This window comes from Macaca nemestrina, chromosome 1, assembly GCF_043159975.1.
Source record: "Macaca nemestrina isolate mMacNem1 chromosome 1, mMacNem.hap1, whole genome shotgun sequence".
NCBI classification, from domain to species: domain Eukaryota; kingdom Metazoa; phylum Chordata; class Mammalia; order Primates; family Cercopithecidae; genus Macaca; species Macaca nemestrina.
Window position 1 is genome coordinate 18,238,835 of NC_092125.1, and position 21,128 is coordinate 18,259,962.

The 21,128-nt window shown below is 38.6% G+C and overlaps 1 protein-coding gene across 8 annotated transcripts in view; it reads left to right on the forward strand.

Moving 5' to 3' along the window:
* The window catches only part of LOC105499159 (tetratricopeptide repeat domain 13), a 102,140-nt gene that overhangs the window by 36,053 nt on the left and 44,959 nt on the right, over positions 1–21,128 (forward strand). For 4 of the 8 annotated variants that reach the window (XR_011610519.1, XM_011771639.2, XM_011771640.2 and 1 more), the window contains exons 6-15: positions 701–793; positions 3,650–3,766; positions 5,035–5,145; positions 10,699–10,781; positions 12,784–12,925; positions 13,189–13,363; positions 15,573–15,729; positions 19,090–19,220; positions 19,762–19,894; positions 20,800–20,892. Coding sequence is in view for 7 of the 8 variants with exons in the window: in XM_011771639.2 (XP_011769941.1) it covers positions 701–793; positions 3,650–3,766; positions 5,035–5,145; positions 10,699–10,781; positions 12,784–12,925; positions 13,189–13,363; positions 15,573–15,729; positions 19,090–19,220; positions 19,762–19,894; positions 20,800–20,892 (1,235 nt within the window). In the remaining variant the exon portion in view is untranslated. The remainder of the gene's footprint in view (positions 1–700; positions 794–3,649; positions 3,767–5,034; positions 5,146–10,698; positions 10,782–12,783; positions 12,926–13,188; positions 13,364–15,572; positions 15,730–19,089; positions 19,221–19,761; positions 19,895–20,799; positions 20,893–21,128) is intronic. The other 4 variants (XM_011771643.2, XM_011771644.2, XM_011771645.2 and 1 more) reach the window with 2 other exon arrangements.

Sequence of the window (21,128 nt, forward strand, 5' to 3'; positions counted from 1 at the left end):
CTTTGTGTATCTGTATACTTCTGAGACATAGAGGACTGAGAATGAATTCAGAATTGGGAATGATGGAAGTGCTTAGGAAGGAAACGATATTTTACTCAGAGCATCAATAAATGACCAGGTTGAAGTTGCACTAGTAAAGTTCAGAGCTGCCTCTTCCTAATTCACATCTTTTAAAATTGTACATCTTGAGATTAAATTTGCGTGTATATTTAATAAAAAGTTACACATGCATTTTTAATGTAAAAGTAACATGCAAATGTTAAAGAGAATTTACCTAAACTTCTTAAGATATAGATTTATAGGCTTATGTTTTTGATAGATACTATCTTGACCCATTTCTGTTCCCCCATTGCCACTGGTCAGCATCATTTCACGTGCTGGTATCCACATACTCATCCATTGAGATTCGTTGATTCCATGTTTAAGTAGATTAAGTTTAGATAATATCCTGCCATCTGGGGAACTTGTGATAGGTAGCCGGGTCTAACATGTTATTGTTGTGAGTAAGTAGATAGACTTGAGTGAGTTAAATAATTGTAATATCATGACTGATTTGACATGGCACATCTCTTACATAGAAGTGAAGTTCATATTTATTTTTAAACCATTATCATTACTAAATTATTAGTTTTCTCAGAAAATCTTTTGAGCCTGGTTTTGAGTAACAGTATGTCTCATACTAAGCTAATGCCTTTTCAAGGACATTAAGAATGCTGAGCTTGCTCTGTTCGAACTGAGCCGAGTAATTACCTTGGAACCAGATCGTCCAGAGGTATTTGAGCAGCGAGCAGAAGTGAGTGTGGTTTTCTTTTTCCCTCTGTCGTTATTGGAATAGTTGAATCTCAATATTTTTCCTATCATTTTATTACTTGTAAATTTTAATGCTCCCTTAAAACTCTTATGTTTTTCTATGTAGGTACTTAATGCCTTTAAGCATGGTTGAAATTACTAGAAAACTATGGACCGAGTGATATTCCTGAACTAACACAGAAGAGTAATATTTAGTATGAAAATATGTGGTTATGATGTATACTACTTCTATAGATATTCATTGAAAAACATAACACATATTTACTGTATATGTGACCTACTCTAGCGAAACTTGATATGACTGTTTGTCAAACTAGAATTCACAGCCCTTGGAAGTGTTCATTCTGCTGATGTGTATGTGTGTAAGCACTTACCTGTAATTCTTATGAGATAGACCTAGCTGCGTGGACACATAGATCAAGTGGATGATTACAGCCACATCTTAATGGAACTTGACATAGAGACAGATAACACGTGGTGAAGATGCCATGTAGGACTGGCTCAAGTAGACACAGGAGGTGCTTCTTTGAGAAGAGAAGAAGGGGAATGTTAGGAGTGTTTGCTGAGGCCATCAGAGGAAGCGAGGCTGGAGCTGATGCAATCCCATGGTGTGATGGGGACAAGATGGAGGAGAGTGTTCAGTGCAGGGAAGAGAGTCTGTACAAAGGCATTCTGTTTTATGTTTTTAAGTGAAATGTGTTTATTTTACTTTCTGAAAATAATAAGCTATCTAGGCTTGATATGTGTTACTGTATTTAGTCTGAATAAAACAACTTTTAATCATCTGATATGATCTCATGGTTGAACTAAAGAAAAAATTACTTTTTCTCTTTTGGGAGAGAAAACTAGTAAAGGAAGTGCTAAGGGTGTAAGAATTTAAAAACTGTATTTATGATATTTTTGTTCTCAAGATTATTGTGTCTTACAGTTCAGTCTCTTAAAGTGAATTTTTGTTTTGTTGGGGATTTGGCTTTTTGAATAAAATCTTTCTTAATGAATGATTTCATTTCTTACATCTTACCTATTTTGAATTGTAACCCTAAGGGTTAAGTGACTATAGTTTATCACTGCTTGAGACTTGCTGGTATTTAGTTGGTGTTTAGTGGCTAATTTGGTGACAACTTTGGTGATCATCTGCTTCTGGGAGAGGGGACTGATGCTTTTTCCCCTATATTACTCTGGTTTGTGTTAAAATCTGGTAAATCATGAATTAAATTAAGTATATTTAGGTAAGAATTATTTAACAGGTCTTTACAATTCGCATATCTAGTAAAAAGCTACTGTTTATCAGAATGGAATGGGTAATTAGAAAAATACTTTTTAATTGTCTTATGTATAATAATATTCTCTTTTTCTGGCATTATTGGGCAATAATGTTACTACATACTGAATTTTCCAGCTAAATTATAACATACCATTTATATATGTCAGAAGTCATTTTATGAGAAATCTTTCACTTTCATGCTTTCTGAAATATTCTATATTTGATGAACATAAGTTAACTTTTTAAAGTTACTCATTCTTATGCATATTGATTGTTGTGCTGGGATATGATAATTCAGTTATGTACCTAGGGGTTGATAAACTCAGGAGGGATGATTTTCCTTCCAAAATACAACCCCAGCCCACTGTGCTTTTTGAATTCTCAGGCTTATATTCAATTTCTTTCCTCTTTCTGAGCTATCATGCTTACTACTGGTGATAGACCTGCCCGAATCCTCTCTCTCGCTGATTTTAGAGTAGGAAATTATAAAATTTGGTAGAAATAACCTGTCTAATAAGGATAGAATAGGCTGGGCGTAGTGGTTTATGCCTGTAATCCCAAAATTTTGGCAGGCCAACACAGGAGGATTGCTCAAGGCCAAGAGTTTAAGACGAGCCTGGTCAATGTAGTGAGACCCCTACCTCTGCAAACCAATTTTAAAAAATAAGTTAGCAGGGCATGATGGCATGACCCTGTAGCCTAAACTACTCAAGAGGCTGAGGTAGGAGGATTGCATGAGTCCAGGAGTCCGAGGTTACAGTGAGCTGTGATTGTTCCACTACATTCCAGCTTGGGTGACAGAGTGAGACCCTGTCTCTAAAACAACAACAAAATAAACCCTAATTTAAGGACGTTTATTCAGGATAAAGTGCTGGGGCTTGATTGCATGAACACTGATACCCACTTTGGATTTTCTTATGTCTTTTTGGTTTACTTTTGCATTCTGAACTGTCTTCTGTATTTTCATGTTGCCTGAATACAACTGATTGCTGGCTCAAAAGAGCTTTTCCAAACAGGCTTGCAGATATTTTTCCTCCTACTCTGCAGATCATGACTCATGAGTTAAAAGTTGTTACACAAAAGGGCTTAAAGAGCATCTGGAATCTTAGAGTTGTCATTCAGCTCTTCTTACCATAGAGGACAGAGCTAAAGTCCATGGAGGACTCTAATCTGTGTCCAATAATTTGTCTATTTTAATGGTTCAAAGTTATCTTTCAGGTTAATTTTGACATCTTTGTGTATATATGCCAAATTTTGATTTAAAAGGTAAAGTCAAGAAAAAAAAATCACATTGTAAGAAAAGTAACATCTGGTACAACCCAGAATGTGAAATAGTGACAAGGCAGTTGCTGCAGTCATAGTTCATCAGCCTCCTGCTTGACTGGACAAAGATTAGTGGCACCTCAGGTGGTTGACTTTGAACACCACCACATAGTATATGGGATCAAGGATTGCAGCCTGCTGAGAGTAATTTTGTGAGTGGAGTAGGGTGAAGTGGAATTGAAGAGTCAAAAACATTGGGATTTTAGGGTTGGTCATTGGTATTTTTCCTGATTACATGTTTGGGATTTCTAGATTCTGTCCCCTCTGGGACGAATTAATGAAGCAGTGAATGACCTCACTAAAGCTATCCAACTGCAGCCTTCAGCACGGCTGTACAGACATCGGGGAACCTTGTACTTCATATCAGAGGTGACTTGTTTTTGTCTTGAAGTATTTCTTTTTATGATGATGAAAATTTCATTTTTCCCTTGACCTCAGAAAGTGACTCTTTGATAGATTTGGGCTTTGGCTGTTTAGTAATATATCTGTGTCATAAGAGTTATAGGCTGGGCGCGGTGGCTTACACCTGTAATTCCAGCACTTTGGGAGGCCGAGGCAGGAAGATCGGGAGGTCAGGAGATCGAGACCATCCTGGCTAACATAGTGAAACCTAGACTCTATTAAAAATGCAAAAAAATTAGCCGGGCGAGGTGGCGGGCACCTGTAGTCCCAGCTACTCGGGAGGCTGAGGCAGGAGAATGGTGTGAACCCGGGAGGCGGAGCTTGCAGTGAGCAAAGATCCTGCCACTGCACTCCCGCCTGGGCGACAGAGTGAGACTCCGTCTCAAAAAAATAAATAAATAAATAAATAAAAGTAAAGAATTATGAAAGCATTTTCTGTAGCTGAAATTAAACCCGGTGGAGAACATTAAATACTAAAAACATTTTCTTGTTTGAGCTGTCAGCAATAACTAATTCTGGACTGGCATTAAAAAAAGAGAAAGATAAATTTAGTTTGTGGATTGTATGTCAATCTTTCTTGCAAATGTCATCATAGAGAAGCAGGTGTGCATGTTGTCAATGTGATTATTAAACTTAGAGGTACAATTTGAATTTCTTTGGGTTTCACAACCCAAGAAACATACCCTGAACTAGCATGGCTTTCCAGACTATAGCTTCTCTATGTAAGTGACCCAAGCCTAACAAGGTTGTCTTTTATCATCAGAGTGACATTTATGATTGCCACAATTATTTCTGTGGCTTATAGTACTTTAAATAACAATTTTCTGTGCCAAAGAAAATATATTAAAAGAGTCTCAGCATAACACATTTTAATGTTAATCTGTGGCACAATTATTTTGGAACTATCCAGTATGATAAAATGCTAGTACCAGAAATCTCTCTAACAGATTATTACTATAATACTATTTGAGATAAATTTTTTTGTAGTTAAGACAGAGTGCTTAATTAAACCTTTGTGAGTTTTTCTCACAATTGCTTTTCTTAAAAAGCTCCCAACTATTTGAATGAGTAGCATAAGCATTTAACCAATATATAGTATCAAAAAATGTTTCCTTTGAAGCCAAAAAGGGCAGAGGATAAATTGAGATATTTTTTCTCTACCAGTCAAAAATTAGGAAATGTTCACATATCTAATAAATACTATTTTATTTTTCCCCCCACTCTCCTTTTTGTAGGACTATGCAACAGCCCATGAAGACTTTCAGCAGTCCTTAGAACTGAACAAAAACCAGCCTATAGCTATGCTATACAAAGGTTTAACTTTCTTTCACAGAGGACTTCTGAAGGTGAAAGTGTTGTGCATATGTGTACCATATGATGACTCTGCTTCTCTTTTGTGGGTGGGAGGAATTTCTTTTGCTTGGTAGCTGATCTGATGTAGAAGGTAGTCTGAATCAGCATATTTATTATTTATTGAGCTTCTATTCTTTGCTGGGTTCCTGGAGGGAGATACAGAAAGAGAAAGGATCAAAGGTTAATAAGTGGGAGAAATGATACTTTACCTTTATAGAGGATACAGTTTGCAAAGCTTTTTCCACATATAATTTATCATATGGTAAACATACTCAAGAACATAATATAAACAAAGTGCTTTGAAAATGTAGATAAGAAAGATTCACTGGAACTGCAGAGTTAGAGAAAGTTCCAAAGAACAGGTGGACTTTGTCCTGGAGCTGGAAGACTGAGTAGGATTAGGGGGTGGAAGTGGGAGAAGAAAAGCCCATCAGGCAGAGAGGAAAGCGTGGGTGAAGACTTGGGGAGATGGAAATATGGGCAGTTCACAGAGTGGGAAGTAGTTGGGTGTGGTTTAAGGGAGATGAAGCTGGAAGGTTGGTGGAGGGCAGGTCCTTATCCTGGAGTACTGTGCTAAGCATTTTGACTCAAATTTGCAGGCCAGAGGAGCTATAAATTCTAGATTGCCAAAATGCATAGGTTCCAGCACTGAGACCAAATCTGTAATTTAGAAAGTCGATTCTGACAGCATGGTGGCTGAGGAGATGGGGGACAGAAGGACTGACCGGGTGACATTGTTTGGGTCTAGGTCAGTGGGCATGAAACTTGACCCAGCTCCTTGAGAGACCACAGGGACAGGTTGGGAGACCCTTCTGAGATTGACTGTATTGGTATCACTTGAGGACTGCCTGACTGCTGGGCAGAGGAGGTAGAGGGAAACAAGAAAGCTATCTGAACTGACTGAAAGTTTGGGCAGAAATGTGGCCTGTAGCCTGGCCTTTCCTCCTGCCCAGGCACTCAGTTCCATGTTCTGAGTCTGTGCGGGGAACCCACCGTGAGAAGGCTTGTGCCAGAAGCCGGGGGCCTGAAACCTGATGAGGAGCTGCCTCTCTCACCTGGGCTTCCTTAGTGCCACTCAAAGCCTGCCACATAGTAGGTGCTCTCACAAAGGACACATCCAAGCTACCTGATGGAAGACAGATGGGCCTGAGAACGAAATAGAGTCAGCCTGCACAACTGAAAAGCGATTCGTTCTGATAGGAGCCCCAGAAGGTGGTACTTAACGAGAACTTTGAAGGCTGTGAAGAAATTCAGTAGTGTGTGGCAGGGATGTGTATCCTGACAGAAAGAACAGACATTTTATTATTGAAAGTGGTTTGAGGATCTGACATACATATATTTGGGTTGTGGGGAGAGTGTTTACCTGTGAAAAGGCTGCACATTGCAAATCCTCAGTGTTAAGGACAATGCCTGTCACATAGGAGGTGCTCAATACGTATTAGTGGAATAATGAATTTCAAGGACAGAGCACTGAAGTTGGTGTTAAAAGGTCTTGGTTTGAGCTCTTGCTCCAGGCTCCATGGGCAATCAGTTTCTCCTTCCACGTCTGTAAAGTGGAAACAGTTCTACTTTCTGCCTCTTGGAGTGATCACGAGGATTCAATAAAATACTCCATATGAAAAGTACTTTGTAAGCTTTAAACAGGAATCGAATATTAATTATTATAGATTATTTTATCTGTGAAAATTAAAAATTTTACAGATTCTAAAAGAAAACTCCCATTCCACTAAAAGCCAAACCAAAGGAATTTTGCAGATTCTATTTCATAAACCTCACATTCCTTTTGGAAGTATGTGGAGGATGCTCCTAATAAAGACCTCTCTCTCCGCTCAGGATTCAGACTGGCAGCCATAGACTTTGAGAGCAATTTCTTAAAACATGCTTTGAGCAGCTGCCAGATAGACTTGTCCAGTTTATTTTGTATCTACCCTCTGTTCCTCTCATCTTCTCTGATAGTCACCTTAAATTTAAAAAATTCAGAACCTCAGTACTCTACTCAAATATCTCATGGAGGAGAAAAAGATTACAAATACAAAAAAATACCAAACTATTCATATTAAGAGGTTGAAAATATTTTTAAAAGTAAGCAAATGCAAACGATTTCACTTTTAATGTTGTTACTGTAGAGCCAGGTTAGGAACGTGGACGGGGCTCTTTGGGGTATTTGAAAATGAGAATTTTTCAGAAAAGAGAAACTAACCACAGTTCAGCACAAGAACTGAAATTCACTTTGATTTACTTTAGATCTGCGTGATAAGAACCTAGAAACAGTGCTTTCATTTTGAGCGTTAGAAGCCCCTCAGCAAACTAGTCCTACCAAGTTATTTGGTGCTCTGTCCTTTTCACCAGGCTCATAAGCGCAGCATCAGCAAGTATAATAGATGGGAACTCTTGCTTTGCGTTTTTATAGATCTGCTGTCTGAGGAGGTTAGAGTGGTTACTTACTGTCTCCTTCATCCCAACGGCAACCCCATGAGGTGTAGGAGGAGTGGAAGGTGTCCCTGTTACACAGATTGGAAAACTGAGTTCATAGTGAAATGGCTGAATTAATAAATGAACTTTGTTTAGATTTTTTTGTTTCTCTTGTTAACCTTAGAGACAAGTATTAAATGGACCAATAAGTTTGAGCTATTTTTATATCCTAAAGGTGGTCTCTCTTGGCCAACAGCAATTTAAAAATTAATTAAGTGGGTGATTGCTTATTTACTATATGATGTCATACGTTAGAAGTATATTAGGCAATATTACAAATTTTATGACTATCCAATTCAGGGGTTATATGAGGCATTTTGGATCTTCCTAGGGAAACAACAAAAGCTTTTCTATTGAATCCCATTGTTTTATCTATGTTATAAGGATATTTCACAAACCATGTGTCCCAAGCACCATCAGCCTTCACTTTGAGAGTTTTCTGAGAGTGTTCTCTTAGTTAACAAGGAACAGCCCTAGGGTGGTGGTTGCCTGTCAACTAGTAAGAAAGATGGGGACTGAAAATGGTGGGATGGCATTTGCCGAGCAAATTAATTCAGAGCCAGTTCATGTGCTTAGAGATTGATTCATTCAAACGTAGTTTCTTTGTTCCCAACGCCTTAAAATCTTGATTCTACTATGTCCCCTCTTTGGCAGAATGAGGTAGAGAGCTGTGCAGTGATTAGACAGGAACCCTGAAACCAAAGACTCTTAAAAGCTGAAGAGAAATCAGACTTTGAAGAACTGTGGCGTCCAAGCATGCTGTAAGTGGAGTGGGCAGCCCCCTGGGCGTCTCCACCTAGCTGTCCACAAGCACTCCAGACTTAACACGCCCCGATGGGCTCGTTATTCCCTCCTGCCCCACCCCATCCCCACCTGCAGCTGCCCTTTCTCCTGTACTTCCTTACTTGGTTAATGCTCTCGCCACCCACCCGAGCTCTTCAGCTTAAAAGCTTCCTACCCTTTCTTCTCCCTCATCTCCCATACCCAGGCAGCCACCAAACTCTGTTGTAGTTTGCCTTTCAAAATGTCTCCTGAGGTTGACCCTTCTTTTCTCTCCTCAGAGACAGTTTCTTAGTTTGAGCTTTCATTATCTCTTGCTCCAACTACTGCAGCAACTCCCTCATTTGGCTCCCTGTCTCCATTCTCTTCCCTCCCTAGTCTGTCTTTGTTGCTGCTAGTAGTAATCCTCTCTAAAAAGTACATTTCCTGAGGTCATGCACCTGTGTGAAGCCCCCTAGTCCTCACTGCCTGCACAGTTTGGCCCAGGAGGCCCTTCCTTTCCTGGCCCAGCTTTCCACATTAGCCTGGTCTCCCATCTTTTCCCTCTCCCCTGTACCCAACCATGCACCCTGCACTCCTGCCTCACTAAATTTTCCACCATTTCTGAGTGATCTATGCCACTGTACAGTACTATTTCCCCTCTCCAAAATGCCCTCTTTCTTTACCAAATTCCTTTTCATTCTCCCAAGACCCAACTCAATTGTCACTTCCTCCCTGAAGCCTGTTCTGTTACCCCAGGCTCAGTTAGTGGTTTCTTTCTCTTCATTCTCAGAAACTTACTTATATCTCTATTGTAGCTCTTAATTTGTATTCCAATAACCTGGTGACACAATTGGCTTTCTAACTAGACTCCATTCTTAGAGGACAGAGATAATGACTGGCTCATCCTTGCCTCCCCTGCACCTCACACTGTCTCTGGCACATAGTAGGCGCTCAATACATGTTTACTGAATTAAGAATATAGTGGTAAACTCTTAAAAGATCAAGGTTACACTGTGGCAAGAAGCCTAACTAAAAGTGATCTTTAACATTTCTTAAATGTTAAAGTTTATCCATTCCCATCTCTCTACCCAACCGTAGATATTCAGCAGGAGTCCTTAATGAGTAGATTGTCATCCCATTGTTGCCTTTGAAGAGTTTGCACACCAGCCTCTCTTGTCCTGCTGTCTCCCTTTCAGAGAAAATCAAGGTGCAGGGAATGAATGCCTTTTTGAAAGCAATTAGAATTGTACTGCTTTTGCAAAACAATTTTGTGTGCCTTACCAAATCATTAAATATTTATTGAGTGCCTACCATGTGCAAGGTATGTGACATCTTCAGTAGTTTTCTTCTATGAATTATCTAATCATGTGTAAAATTATCTAAAGTCAAATCTTTTGCATTAAAGCTATTAGAGATCATGATGCCTTATAGCAGGTAACTTTAGTATGTCTTTTCCTTAGGAAAAATGTTAGTAAGCTATATAGTCATAATTTTTTTATTGCAGTGTATGAGTCACAGTGAAAAGTACATTTAACATTGGTTTAAGCCTAGGTTGTTTCTACTTAAATAGAATGGTTCATTTGATTAATAGTTTTCATAGATGGAGAGGGAGTTAGGCAGTAGCCAAGTATACCATGCATTTCCAAGGACAGCTTCCCAAAGCACAGCGCCTGCTTAGCAGTTCTCACTGTCTTAGCCTCAGACTTGGTATTAGGCAGATGGAAGCTCACCCCAAACACCTGCAACTTAAGGTTTTTGTTTTGTTTTGTTTTACTTTTTCTTTTTCCTTGTAGATCATGGGAATCCTTCAGATGGTGAATCTAGGAGCCTTTTTGCTTGTTTTATAAACAGTTTCACATTGGGCTTTCTTTTTTGTCTCTCGGTTCAATTTTAAATGTTGCCAGTTATGATTGTTTTAAATTATTTCACACAGCTGTTAGGCTTGCTTTTGGTCCTAGGGCCTTTATTAATTAAGGATATGATATTAATAATATGAAGGTGAAATGATTAGTATTCAAAGTTTTAATGAAGTAGCTAGTAATAAAGTAGGTAAAATGGAAAGCTGATTTCCCATTGTAAAGGGGAGAAATTTAAGGCTCGTATTTTTCATAGTAATGCATTTGTTTACTGAAATTAAAGCCTTCTGACTTATAGTTTATTGCATTTTCTGCCTGTCTTTTTTTAAAGTCCTCCTATTTAAAAGAAAATCTGTCAGACTATGTAGGATATATATTTAAATCCTTTTACGATTTAAGTGAAACTCAATTCTAACAGTTATGCAAATGAAATAATTTTCTGTACACTTTTTACAGGAAGCTATTGAATCCTTCAAAGAAGCTTTGAAGCAGAAAGTTGATTTTATTGATGCATATAAAAGTCTAGGGCAGGCGTATAGGTGAGTAAAATAATAACAGTTGGGGTAGGAGGGAGGCTGAAGAGTGGGGAGACAAGATAGCTTCACATAATATTTTAAAAGAAATTATATTTCTTAACCAAAGGAGATGGGTATTTTGAATTGCACAAGTATGTATAGATTTGTTGATATTTTCTGTGGAATGCAGAAAAAAATAGTGTCAGAGGATGTCATGATGCACAGTATTCTCTCTTAACTTCAGTGTGTGTGTTGGTCTAGAAAACGTTCGTCCTTCAAGGATTGTTGTTTTGAACAGTGGCATTATAAGCTGTTGGGGTATAGATGCTGTTGCTACTTTCTTAGACAATAACTAAGGTAAATTTCCTATGATCTTTTTGAAAAGTCCTAGAATGAAGGGATGGAAAAGTTGTGATTATAATGTACATCTATTGAGAATGAAAAGTTGTAACTAGAACTTGGCTTCCTGACCCCATGCATTGCCCTGATGAATAGAGCTATTGTGACTTTTGGCCTTAAAAAAAAAAAAAAAAAAAAAAAAAAAAAGTAGGCCAGGAGAGGTGGCTCACACTTGTAATCCCAGCACTTTGGGAGGCTGAGGCAGGCATATCACTTGAGGTCAGCAGTTCAAGACCAGCCTGGCCAACATGGTGAAACCCCACGTCTACTAAAAATACAAAATTAGCCGGGCATGGTCGTGGGTGCCTGTAATCCCAGCTACATGGGAGACTGAGGCTGGAGAATCGCTTGAACCCGGGAGTCAGAGGTTGCAGTAAGCTGAGATCATGCCACTGCACTCCAGCTTGGGCGACAGAGTGAGACTCCGTCTCAAAACAGGAAAAAAAAAAAAAAGTATATTGTGTTATGAAAAGGAAGTAGGATGACATGAGTGAAGGAGCTCATGACTTAGTTCTGCCTTGGTCGTTCTGCAGGTATGAGTGCTTAACTTCTCTGAGCTTCTGGCTTCTCACTTGTAAAGGTGCTACAAAAGCTAGAAAAGAAAAATAGCGACAGAAAGTCCCTTTATTAGGTACCTTATTCTGGAAGGATTATATTCAAGAACTTATTTATCTGATAGTTTGCGGAACTCTTATACTAACTTGGAAAAAGTGTGTCTGGATTTGTTTGGGGTTTAAGGGATGATATTTATGCTTCCTGTCTCACAGAATTTTTGAATAGAAATTGAAAACAAATTTGAAAGCACCTTGTAAAGTGCTGTATGAATGTAAGCAGGAATTGTATTTTTTAAAAATGTCCATTATATATAGAGAATTAGGTATAGAACATTTTGAAGTTACTTCTATTCTTTGTAATATATAAAAGAATGAACTGCCAGGCTCTGTGGCATGTGCCTGTGGTCCCAGCTTTTCAGGAGGTGAGGTGAGAGCATCACCTGAGCCCAGGAGGCTGATTTCAGCCTGTGCAATGCAGTGAGACCCAGTTTCTAAACCTATTTAAAAAGCAAATAAAAAGCAGATTGATCCATAACAACCATTTCCATTCTGGAATGGTTACAATTCTAAAATACACTTCTTTTTTCAGAATTCTAAATTATATAATGATTTACTAGATTTTAAGCAAAGCAACTTTGGTGACCAAAAAAATGCATTTTTAAGGCTATGAATTTGATTGAGAATGATGAACTGTTTATGATTATAATTGGTATACTTTTTTCCAAATGGGAAAAGTATGTTTTTATCCATATATTAAAATTTACACACAGTTCTTTAGGGTTTGGGACTCATTGTGAATAATCAAGGAGAGAGGTTTGAATAAGCATCTGCCTTTGGAAATCAGCAGATGAATTTTCCCCACAGAATTTCAAGAGCTCTGTGGTTATCCTATAAGCTGGTAAGATTTAGAAGTAAGTAGAATGTAATGTGTCAGAGGCTATAAAAAAGTAACAAAGGGAACACCCGCATCAAGGTATCTTGTTTACATATTGGTCCATAATTCTGAGGATAGCTTATTCTGTATGTTTCCTGTAATGTCTATACTGTATTCATAACTATTATTAAATACCTAGAGAATTGGGCAATTTTGAAGCAGCCACTGAGAGCTTTCAAAAGGCACTGTTGCTCAACCAAAATCATGTGCAAACCCTCCAGCTCCGGGGAATGATGCTCTACCACCACGGCAGCTTACAGGAAGCCCTTAAGAACTTTAAGGTGAGCATCCGTAAATAAGTACACAGTAATTGGAATTCTTGGATTATTCTTCAGTGAAGTTTAGTGAAATGAATAGAGAAGGGGGACTGAGAATAGTGTTTCTACTCCAACAAAAAGAAAGAGAAGAAATCATTGCCCTTGTCTTATAGTCTAGTTTACAGGTCTGGTTTAACCTGGAGGGAAAACTAATTCCGGAGTAAAGAATAAGGCATTTCAAAGGTTTCTTAAACTGTATTGATACTAATGCAGCATTTTGTCCTCAGCGGTGTCTGCAGCTAGAGCCGTATAACGAAGTGTGCCAGTATATGAAAGGGCTCAGCCACGTTGCCATGGGACAGTTTTATGAAGGGATAAAAGCACAAACAAAAGTTATGCTGAATGATCCTCTCCCAGGCCAGAAGGCTAGCCCTGAGTATCTTAAAGTGAAGTATCTCCGAGGTAAGTCAGAAAATCACAGAATTGTTGGATTTTCATGCTCAAAGCTGTAGAAATCATATTGCTTGACTCTTTTATGTTCCATATGAAACAGTGGAGTCTGAAAGAGGCTAGGTGACTTGTCCACAGCCACACCTTGTCAGTGCTAGTGTTGAGACTAGATGTTTATATCTTCAAAAGATCAGTCGAACGCGTTTTCTACCACTTTTAAAATTTTTACTTTCTAAAGTTAAAACATTTTTTACTTAAGTTGAAAAGCCATATTTTGAACTAAATGTGACGAGCATCTGGAGTATTTGTGTCTCATCACATGTTATCCAAGAATACAGGAAGGGCAGGAAACTGACATTCTGTGAGGTTCTTACTGTTTTTTGTTTTGTTTTGTTTTGAGACGGAGTCTTGCTCTGTCACCAGGCTGGAGTACAGTGGTGCAATCTCAGCTCACAGCAAGCTCCGCCTCCCGGTTCATCCCATTCTCTTGCCTTAGCCTCCTAAGTAGCTGAGACTACAGGGATGTGCTACTATGCCCAGCTAATTTTTGTATTTTTCATAGAGACAGGGTTTCACCATATTGGCCAGGATGGTCTTGATCTCTTGACCTCGTGATCCACCTGCCTCGGCCTCCCGAAGTGCTGGGATTACAGGCGTGAGCCACCATGCCCAGCCAGTTCTTACTGTTAAATGTGAACTTGGTATATTTGACTTGTCATTCCTTCATATCAAAATTCTCATATATTTTGGAGAAATATGAGGTGAGGAAGAAAGCAAATCTTGCAGTTACCCTTTTATTAGTTGTAGTTTTACTCGCCTTTTCTCTCCTGTCTCTGAAGACAGTTTTTTTTATTAAAGCCTACATTTTCTTTTGTTATTGTGAGCCCTTTATACCATGACTGTCCAAAAGAAAAAAAAGTATAACGCTGTGTGTGTAATTTTAAATTTGTAGTAGCCACATTAAAAAAGTGAAAATCAAAGAAGTGGAATTAATTTTAATAATGTATAATTTTAAATTCAGTATAGCCAAAATATCAGTTCAACATATAACATAATTAATATGAAACTGCTATTCATTAGATACTTCACATTATTTTTTGTACTAAGTCTTTGAAATCTGGTGTATATTTTATGCTATAGTACATCTCAATTTGGATGTTAAATTTTCATTGGAAATACTTGATCTGAATTTAGAATTTATAATATTTATAGTTGAAAAAGTAGGTTCATATGTGCAAGTCATTTCAAACATACTGAAGTTTTCTAATGATTGAATCAAGTATCAGTTTGTAGGTTTAAATTAATTCAAATTAAATAAACTTTAAAACTCAGTTTCAATCACCCTAGCCTCATTAAGTATCCAATAGCCAGGTGCCTTGGGGCTACCTATTAGGCAACATCTTTCTTTACCCTGAATTACAATTCCCTTTTTTCCTGGTTTAGTAGAGCTTGCACTTGTGAATTATAGGCAGAAGGGGCAGGCACTCTGTACTTTGGGTTTTTTCCTACAGTGCTTTCATAGAGATAAGCAGCAGTCCATTAGTCGGTTGGTGAAATCATATATCCAGTTAATCTATATACCAGTTGACAGAGTACCAGGCTCTGACACAGAACTTGGATTCTCAAACTCTGGAATTGAAAACAATGAGATTTTTAGTGGTTTTCCTGGAAAGGTGATTAAAATTTAACCAAAGTAGGCCAGGCGCGGTGGCTCATGCTTGTAATCCCAGCACTTTGGGAGGCCAAGGTGGGGGATCACGAGATCAGGAGATCAAGACCATCCTGGCTAACACAGTGAAACCCCGTCTCTACTAAAAATACAAAAAGTAAGTCAGGTGTGGTGGCGGGCACCTGTAGTCCTAGCTACTCTGGAGGTTGAAGCAGGAGAATGGCACGAACCTGGGAGGCAGAGCTTGCAGTGAGCCAAGATCTTGCCACTGCCCTCCAGCCTGGGCGACAGAGTGAGACTCCGTCTCAAAAAAAAAAAAAAATTAGCCAAAGTAGAACCAGACTGACTGACTTATATTTGACCTTGTTATCTCAAGTCAGTGGCAGGTTACCTCTATCATATACTAATAGTGACTTACTAAAATTTAGAAACTCTTTTTAGAATTCTTATAATTGAAGAACAGCTTGTTACAAAGTATTTGTATAGCAGTTAGACATAAGAAAGTTTCTTTAGCAGTATTTGGATGTGTCAGATCTCATTTCCTTTCTGCAGAGTATTCTCGATATCTTCATGCACACCTTGATACCCCCCTTACGGAATATAACATTGATGTGGATCTGCCTGGAAGCTTTAAGGACCACTGGGCTAAAAATCTGCCTTTCCTCATAGAAGACTATGAAGAGCAGCCAGGGTTGCAACCCCACATAAAGTAAGTGCTTTAAATGAAGATCATTTTTTTTCCCTTTCTCAGAACTGAGCTATAAGCTGGGCGTGGTGGCACGCTACCCCCTGCTACCTGGGAGGGTGAGGTAGGAGAATTGCCTGAGCCCAGGAGTTCAATCAAGCATGCTATCCTTGTGCTTGTGAATAGCCATCCATCGCACTGCAGCAACACAGCAGAGACCCCATCTCTAAAATCAAAACAAAACAAAAAACACCTATAGCAAACATCATTTTAACTAATGAAATGGTAGATACATTAACATTAGCATTGGGAGTCAAACCAAAAAGCCCAGAATCAGTGCTTGTCTGTAATAGTGAACTATAAGTCCTAGACAGTGCACAGAGAGAAGAAAAAGAAATCAGTGATATGGATTAGAAAGGAATATAGAAAGCTGTCATTGTTTGCAGATCACATAATTATCTACAAAGGAAACCTAGAAGATCTACAAATTATAGGAAATGATGAGATTTAGCAAGGTCATTGTTTATAATCAATATACAAGAATCAGTTACATTTCTATATATGAATAACAAAAATATCATTTATAATAGTAACAAATACTTAGAAAAAATCTAACAAAATCTGTATAAAACCTGTATGGAGATCACAAAACTTAATTGAAAGTTACTAAGCAAACAAACAAATGGTGAGAAATACTGTGTTCATGGATTGGAAGTTCAGTAACATTAGAAGGCCATTTCTCTGCAAATTAATTATAGATTTAATAAAATGCCATTCAAAATCCCAAGTTTTTTGAGGCACTTGTTGAGCAAATTCTGTAAATTCTATGGAAGAACAAAGGACCAAGAATAATTAAGATACTCCCAAAGAAGAGGATGCTCAGGCTTGAAGGGGAAGGTTCTCATCCTACCAGGTGGCAAAACTTAATATAATAATGAGCAGAATGGTGTTGGTGCAGGGATAGACAATGGACTAAAGGAAGAGAATAGATACCTTAGATAAATGGTAAAGGTGTGTTACAGATCAGAATGGGACTGGTCAAGATGTGGGAGTGGGCCAATTAGGTTATTTTATGGATAAAATAAAATTGATATTTGTGATGGCATAGTAATCTAATTCCAAATGGATGAAAATCTGAAGTACGAATGGCAAAATATTTTAAACTTTAGGAGGAAATATAAACGAAGATGTTTATGACTTTGGGGTAGACAAGGATTTATTAAGAAGCACAAAGCATAGATTTGAAACAAAAAGATTGATAAATTGGACTACATTGAACCTAAGAACTTCTGTTCAACAAATGACACCATAAGGAAAGAAAAATAAGCCCAAATTGAGTAAAGCTACTTGCAAACTTAATAACTGATCAAGAATTAGTGTCCAAATTTTTGAAGTGTCCCTACAAATTTAAAAATAAGAGACAACCAATAGAAAAGTGTGCAAAAGACATGAACAGGTAATTTTACCACAGGGAAAACATGAATGATAAACATGAAGAGATACTTAATAAATTAAGGCCTCATGAGATTTTTTTCAGCCACTAGATGAGCAAATGTCACAAAATCTGATAATAGTAATATTGGTCAGAAGGGAGATTATGGAGAACCTTTATACTCCTGATGAGAGTATAAGTTACTACAACCACTTTGGAAAGCAGTTTGTCATTATCTAGTGAAGATGAATATTCTCATACTTGATATGAGATTCTGTTCCTGTGTCTATTCAGAGAACTTTGTACTTGTGCACATATCTACCAGGAGAGACTTGAACAGGTCTACCAGCAGTATTTGTTCACAGCTAACACTGGAAATCAACCCAAATGTCCATCAGCAGAAGAATGGATAAATGTGATATAGTCACAGTCACACAATGGGATATTATACAGCAGTATAAACAAATGACTCAGGCAACAATGTGGATTAATTTTTAAATGTAATGTTGAATAAAAGCAGCAAGTCAGTAGGCTGTGCTATCACATATTTTTTTCTCCCAAAGTTCATAAACAAAACTGTAGAGTATATTGTGTGTGTATATATGTGTGTGTGTGTCTGTGTGTGTGTGTAACAAACCTAGTTTTTAAAAAGGTAAGTAAATCAGGAGCACAAATTTCAAGAGACAGGAGGATGGGATAGGAAAGCAGCATACAAGTAGATACAACTGCATGAATTACTCTAGTTCTTAAACTGGGTAATTTGACTTTGTGTTTTCTATGTGTCTCAACTATTAAATGAATAAAAATAATAAAAAGAAAATTGATTGCTCATGGAAGTTTTGTATGTTCTCTAACCACTCCTTTTTTGAGAAACATTTATATGCACAAAAGTGTTAACATAGCAGGCCTATGACTGCTGTCCTTAGAAAGGACCGCTTGCAAGAGTGACCCTCGGTTGGTATCTGGGAACTTGGATTTCGAGGGGATTCCTACCACTCCCAAAACTAATAGGAGTAGTTCTCTGTGCCTAAACTGTTTGTTCAGACAACGTGGTTTCTATTGAACACGTGCTTTCCTTCTGGGTGTCTGGAATTTGGGAACTTGCCAGGCAGAAGGTGTCTATAATCCTGGCCACTGAGTCTTTAATGAGCTTTCCTGGTTGGCAGCATTTTACGCGTGTCCACAACGAATTGCTGGGAGAGTTTAATGTATCATATATGACTTCCTTGGGAAAGGACCCTTGGAAGCTTGTGCCTGGTTTCCTCCAGACTTCTCCCAATGTGCTTCTTCCCTCTGCTGGTTTTGTTTTGTGTCCCTTTGCTGTAATAAATCACACGTGCTGTGATTTATTATAGCAAAAGGACACAAAACAAAAAATGATACTCACTATTGTGAGTATCATTATGTGCTAAGTCCACTGAGCCCTCCCAGCCAATTTCTGAGCCTGAGTGAGGGTGGTCTTGGAGATCCCCAGAACAACCTATAATTTAGAGTTTCAGTCTTCGTTATAAAAGCATCAAGCAGGTTGGCAGCTAAACAATAGTATTTCCATGTACCATTCCAAGTATACTTGTTCTAATACAACTTGGGCAGGAGTGAGGAATGGACAAAGGGCAGAGGTTTGGTTGCTTGTTGAAAAAGGCAATCCATTCAGGTATGTATTCTGGAGAAGTTTACATAGCAAATAATGGAAAGAGGTGTCTTCTGAATTGCACACTAGTTATCATAGTTTTCACTGTTACTAACCAGCATGTGATGGCAATTATGCACATGCTGTCATAAAGATTCCCTTTTAAACTGAGGTGTAGTTGGGTGCAAAGGACTGAAGTAAGGATTATGTGGTCGTAGACTGCTTCATTAGTTTTCCAGTGGAGGAGGTGACTGCTCTTCAGGTGGAATTGGATTGCCAAATATCTGTTGAAAAGTCCTTATCATGTACATGTTTCTTCCAGAGATGTGTTACATCAGAATTTTGAGAGTTATAAGCCTGAAGTACAGGAGCTGATTTGTGTGGCTGATCGTTTGGGATCCCTGATGCAATATGAAACACCTGGTTTCCTGCCAAACAAGCGAATACACAGAGGTATTCTGGAAACTATCTGAAAATGAAAATATTCCTGGCATAAGAGCAAGGGTGGTTAAACCATGTCGTGTGTTTTAAAAAATTATTATTTATTGTACTTGTTCACATTCTCCATGTGATCAGAATAGAAATGTGTAGAATCATTCAAACTGAATTCTGAAAGAAGACTCCTTACATACTTGGCTTTTTTGCTATTACTGTAGTAGAGACTAGAATATAGGTCTTAAGTCCTTACTTAAAATCAGACAGCTGATCCAGGGAGCTATTTCCTTACTCCCTGTGTGGAAGAATGCAAACCTCCACTTGGATTAGTAGGAAGCAGAGTTGGGCGCAGACAAACTCAGCTGTCTCTAGTTAACTCTGATGGGTTTTAATTTTAGTAGGACCATCATGACTGAAACATGTGTTGGGTCTTTTTATATCACCAATATAACTGACCCTTTATGTGTTAACTATTGACTTATCACTGAGACTCTGTAAAGTAGGTGGAACTCAGTCCCTCTAAAGTATACTAACTCTTCTCGATATTCCTTTCTCATAGCTATGGGTTTGGCTGCCTTGGAGGTCATGCAAGCCGTACAGCGTACATGGACCAACTCGAAAGTTCGAATGAATGGAAAGACACGGTTGATGCAGTGGAGAGACATGTTTGACATTGCAGTTAAATGGAGAAGGTAACTAACATCTCAGTGAAAATAAACTGTAAGTCTTATCATTGTCAAATAACGTCAGTCTGTTTTAGCTAACAGGCTGTGAACCCTGTTTTGCTTGCTAACACCAGGCCTTCTAAGTTAGGTTTTCCTCTCTAAAGTTTGTCAGAAATTGTTGGCATCTTTATTCTTTGACATGCACTTAACTATTATTTTCAAAATAGGAATTGATTGGCTGGGCGCGGTGGCTCATGCCTGTAATCCCAGCACTTTGGGAGGCCAAGGCGGGTGGATCACGAGGTCAGGAGATCGAGACCATCCTGACTAATACAGTGAAACCCTGTCTCTGCTAAAAGTACAAAAAATTAGCTGGGCATGGTGGCAGGCGCCTGTAGTCCCAGCTACTCGGGAGGCTGAGGCAGGAGAATGGTGTGAGCCTGAGAGGCGGAGCTTGCAGTGAGCCGAGATGGCGCCACTGCACTCCAGCCTAGAGGACAGATTGAGACTCCATCTCAAAAAAAAAAAAAAAAAAAAAAAGGAATTGATTGTTGTCACATTTCCAGTCACCTGTTTACCTGAAGCATTTTAGAAACAGTCTCTTTGAAAGAACAGATCTATTACCTGTGGTACCTTTGAATGAACTTCACTGGACCAGTCCCTTTATAGTTAATGGGGTGCCTGGCAACTAGCTAGTTTAGAGTAACCTTTGATATTCGTTTGCATGGCAAAAACTGTGCTCCGCTCCTAAACCTTTACATTTACCTGGCTTCTCGCCCAGTCTAGCTGGAACACCTGTTTGGAATTTGTAGGTATGAACATCATATAATGGACTAGCTGTTGCTTTACCCCCACCTTTGCAAACACTTCTACATGTTTTATTTGGAATGCTTCTGAGCACTTCTGGTTTTATAAAGGTCTCTGTTTTATAGGATTGCTGACCCAGACCAGCCTGTGCTGTGGTTAGATCAAATGCCAGCACGAAGTCTTAGCAGAGGTTTTAACAACCACATCAATTTAATCAGGTATGAAGCTTTTGTGCATCTTTCTTCTTTTCCTAGGAGTTTCTCAAGACACAGGCCATGGAGACCAGGAGTGACCCATTGCTCCTTTCCTGGTGACTTTTTGACCGGGGAACATACACCTACGTAATCCTGCCTGCATTCCTTTCCTGTAGCCCAGCTGCAGAAAGAAACATAGTATGTGCCATGCTCCTTCCCCAGGCCCTTCTGTCTGGTATAGAGCACGACCGAAGGGTAGA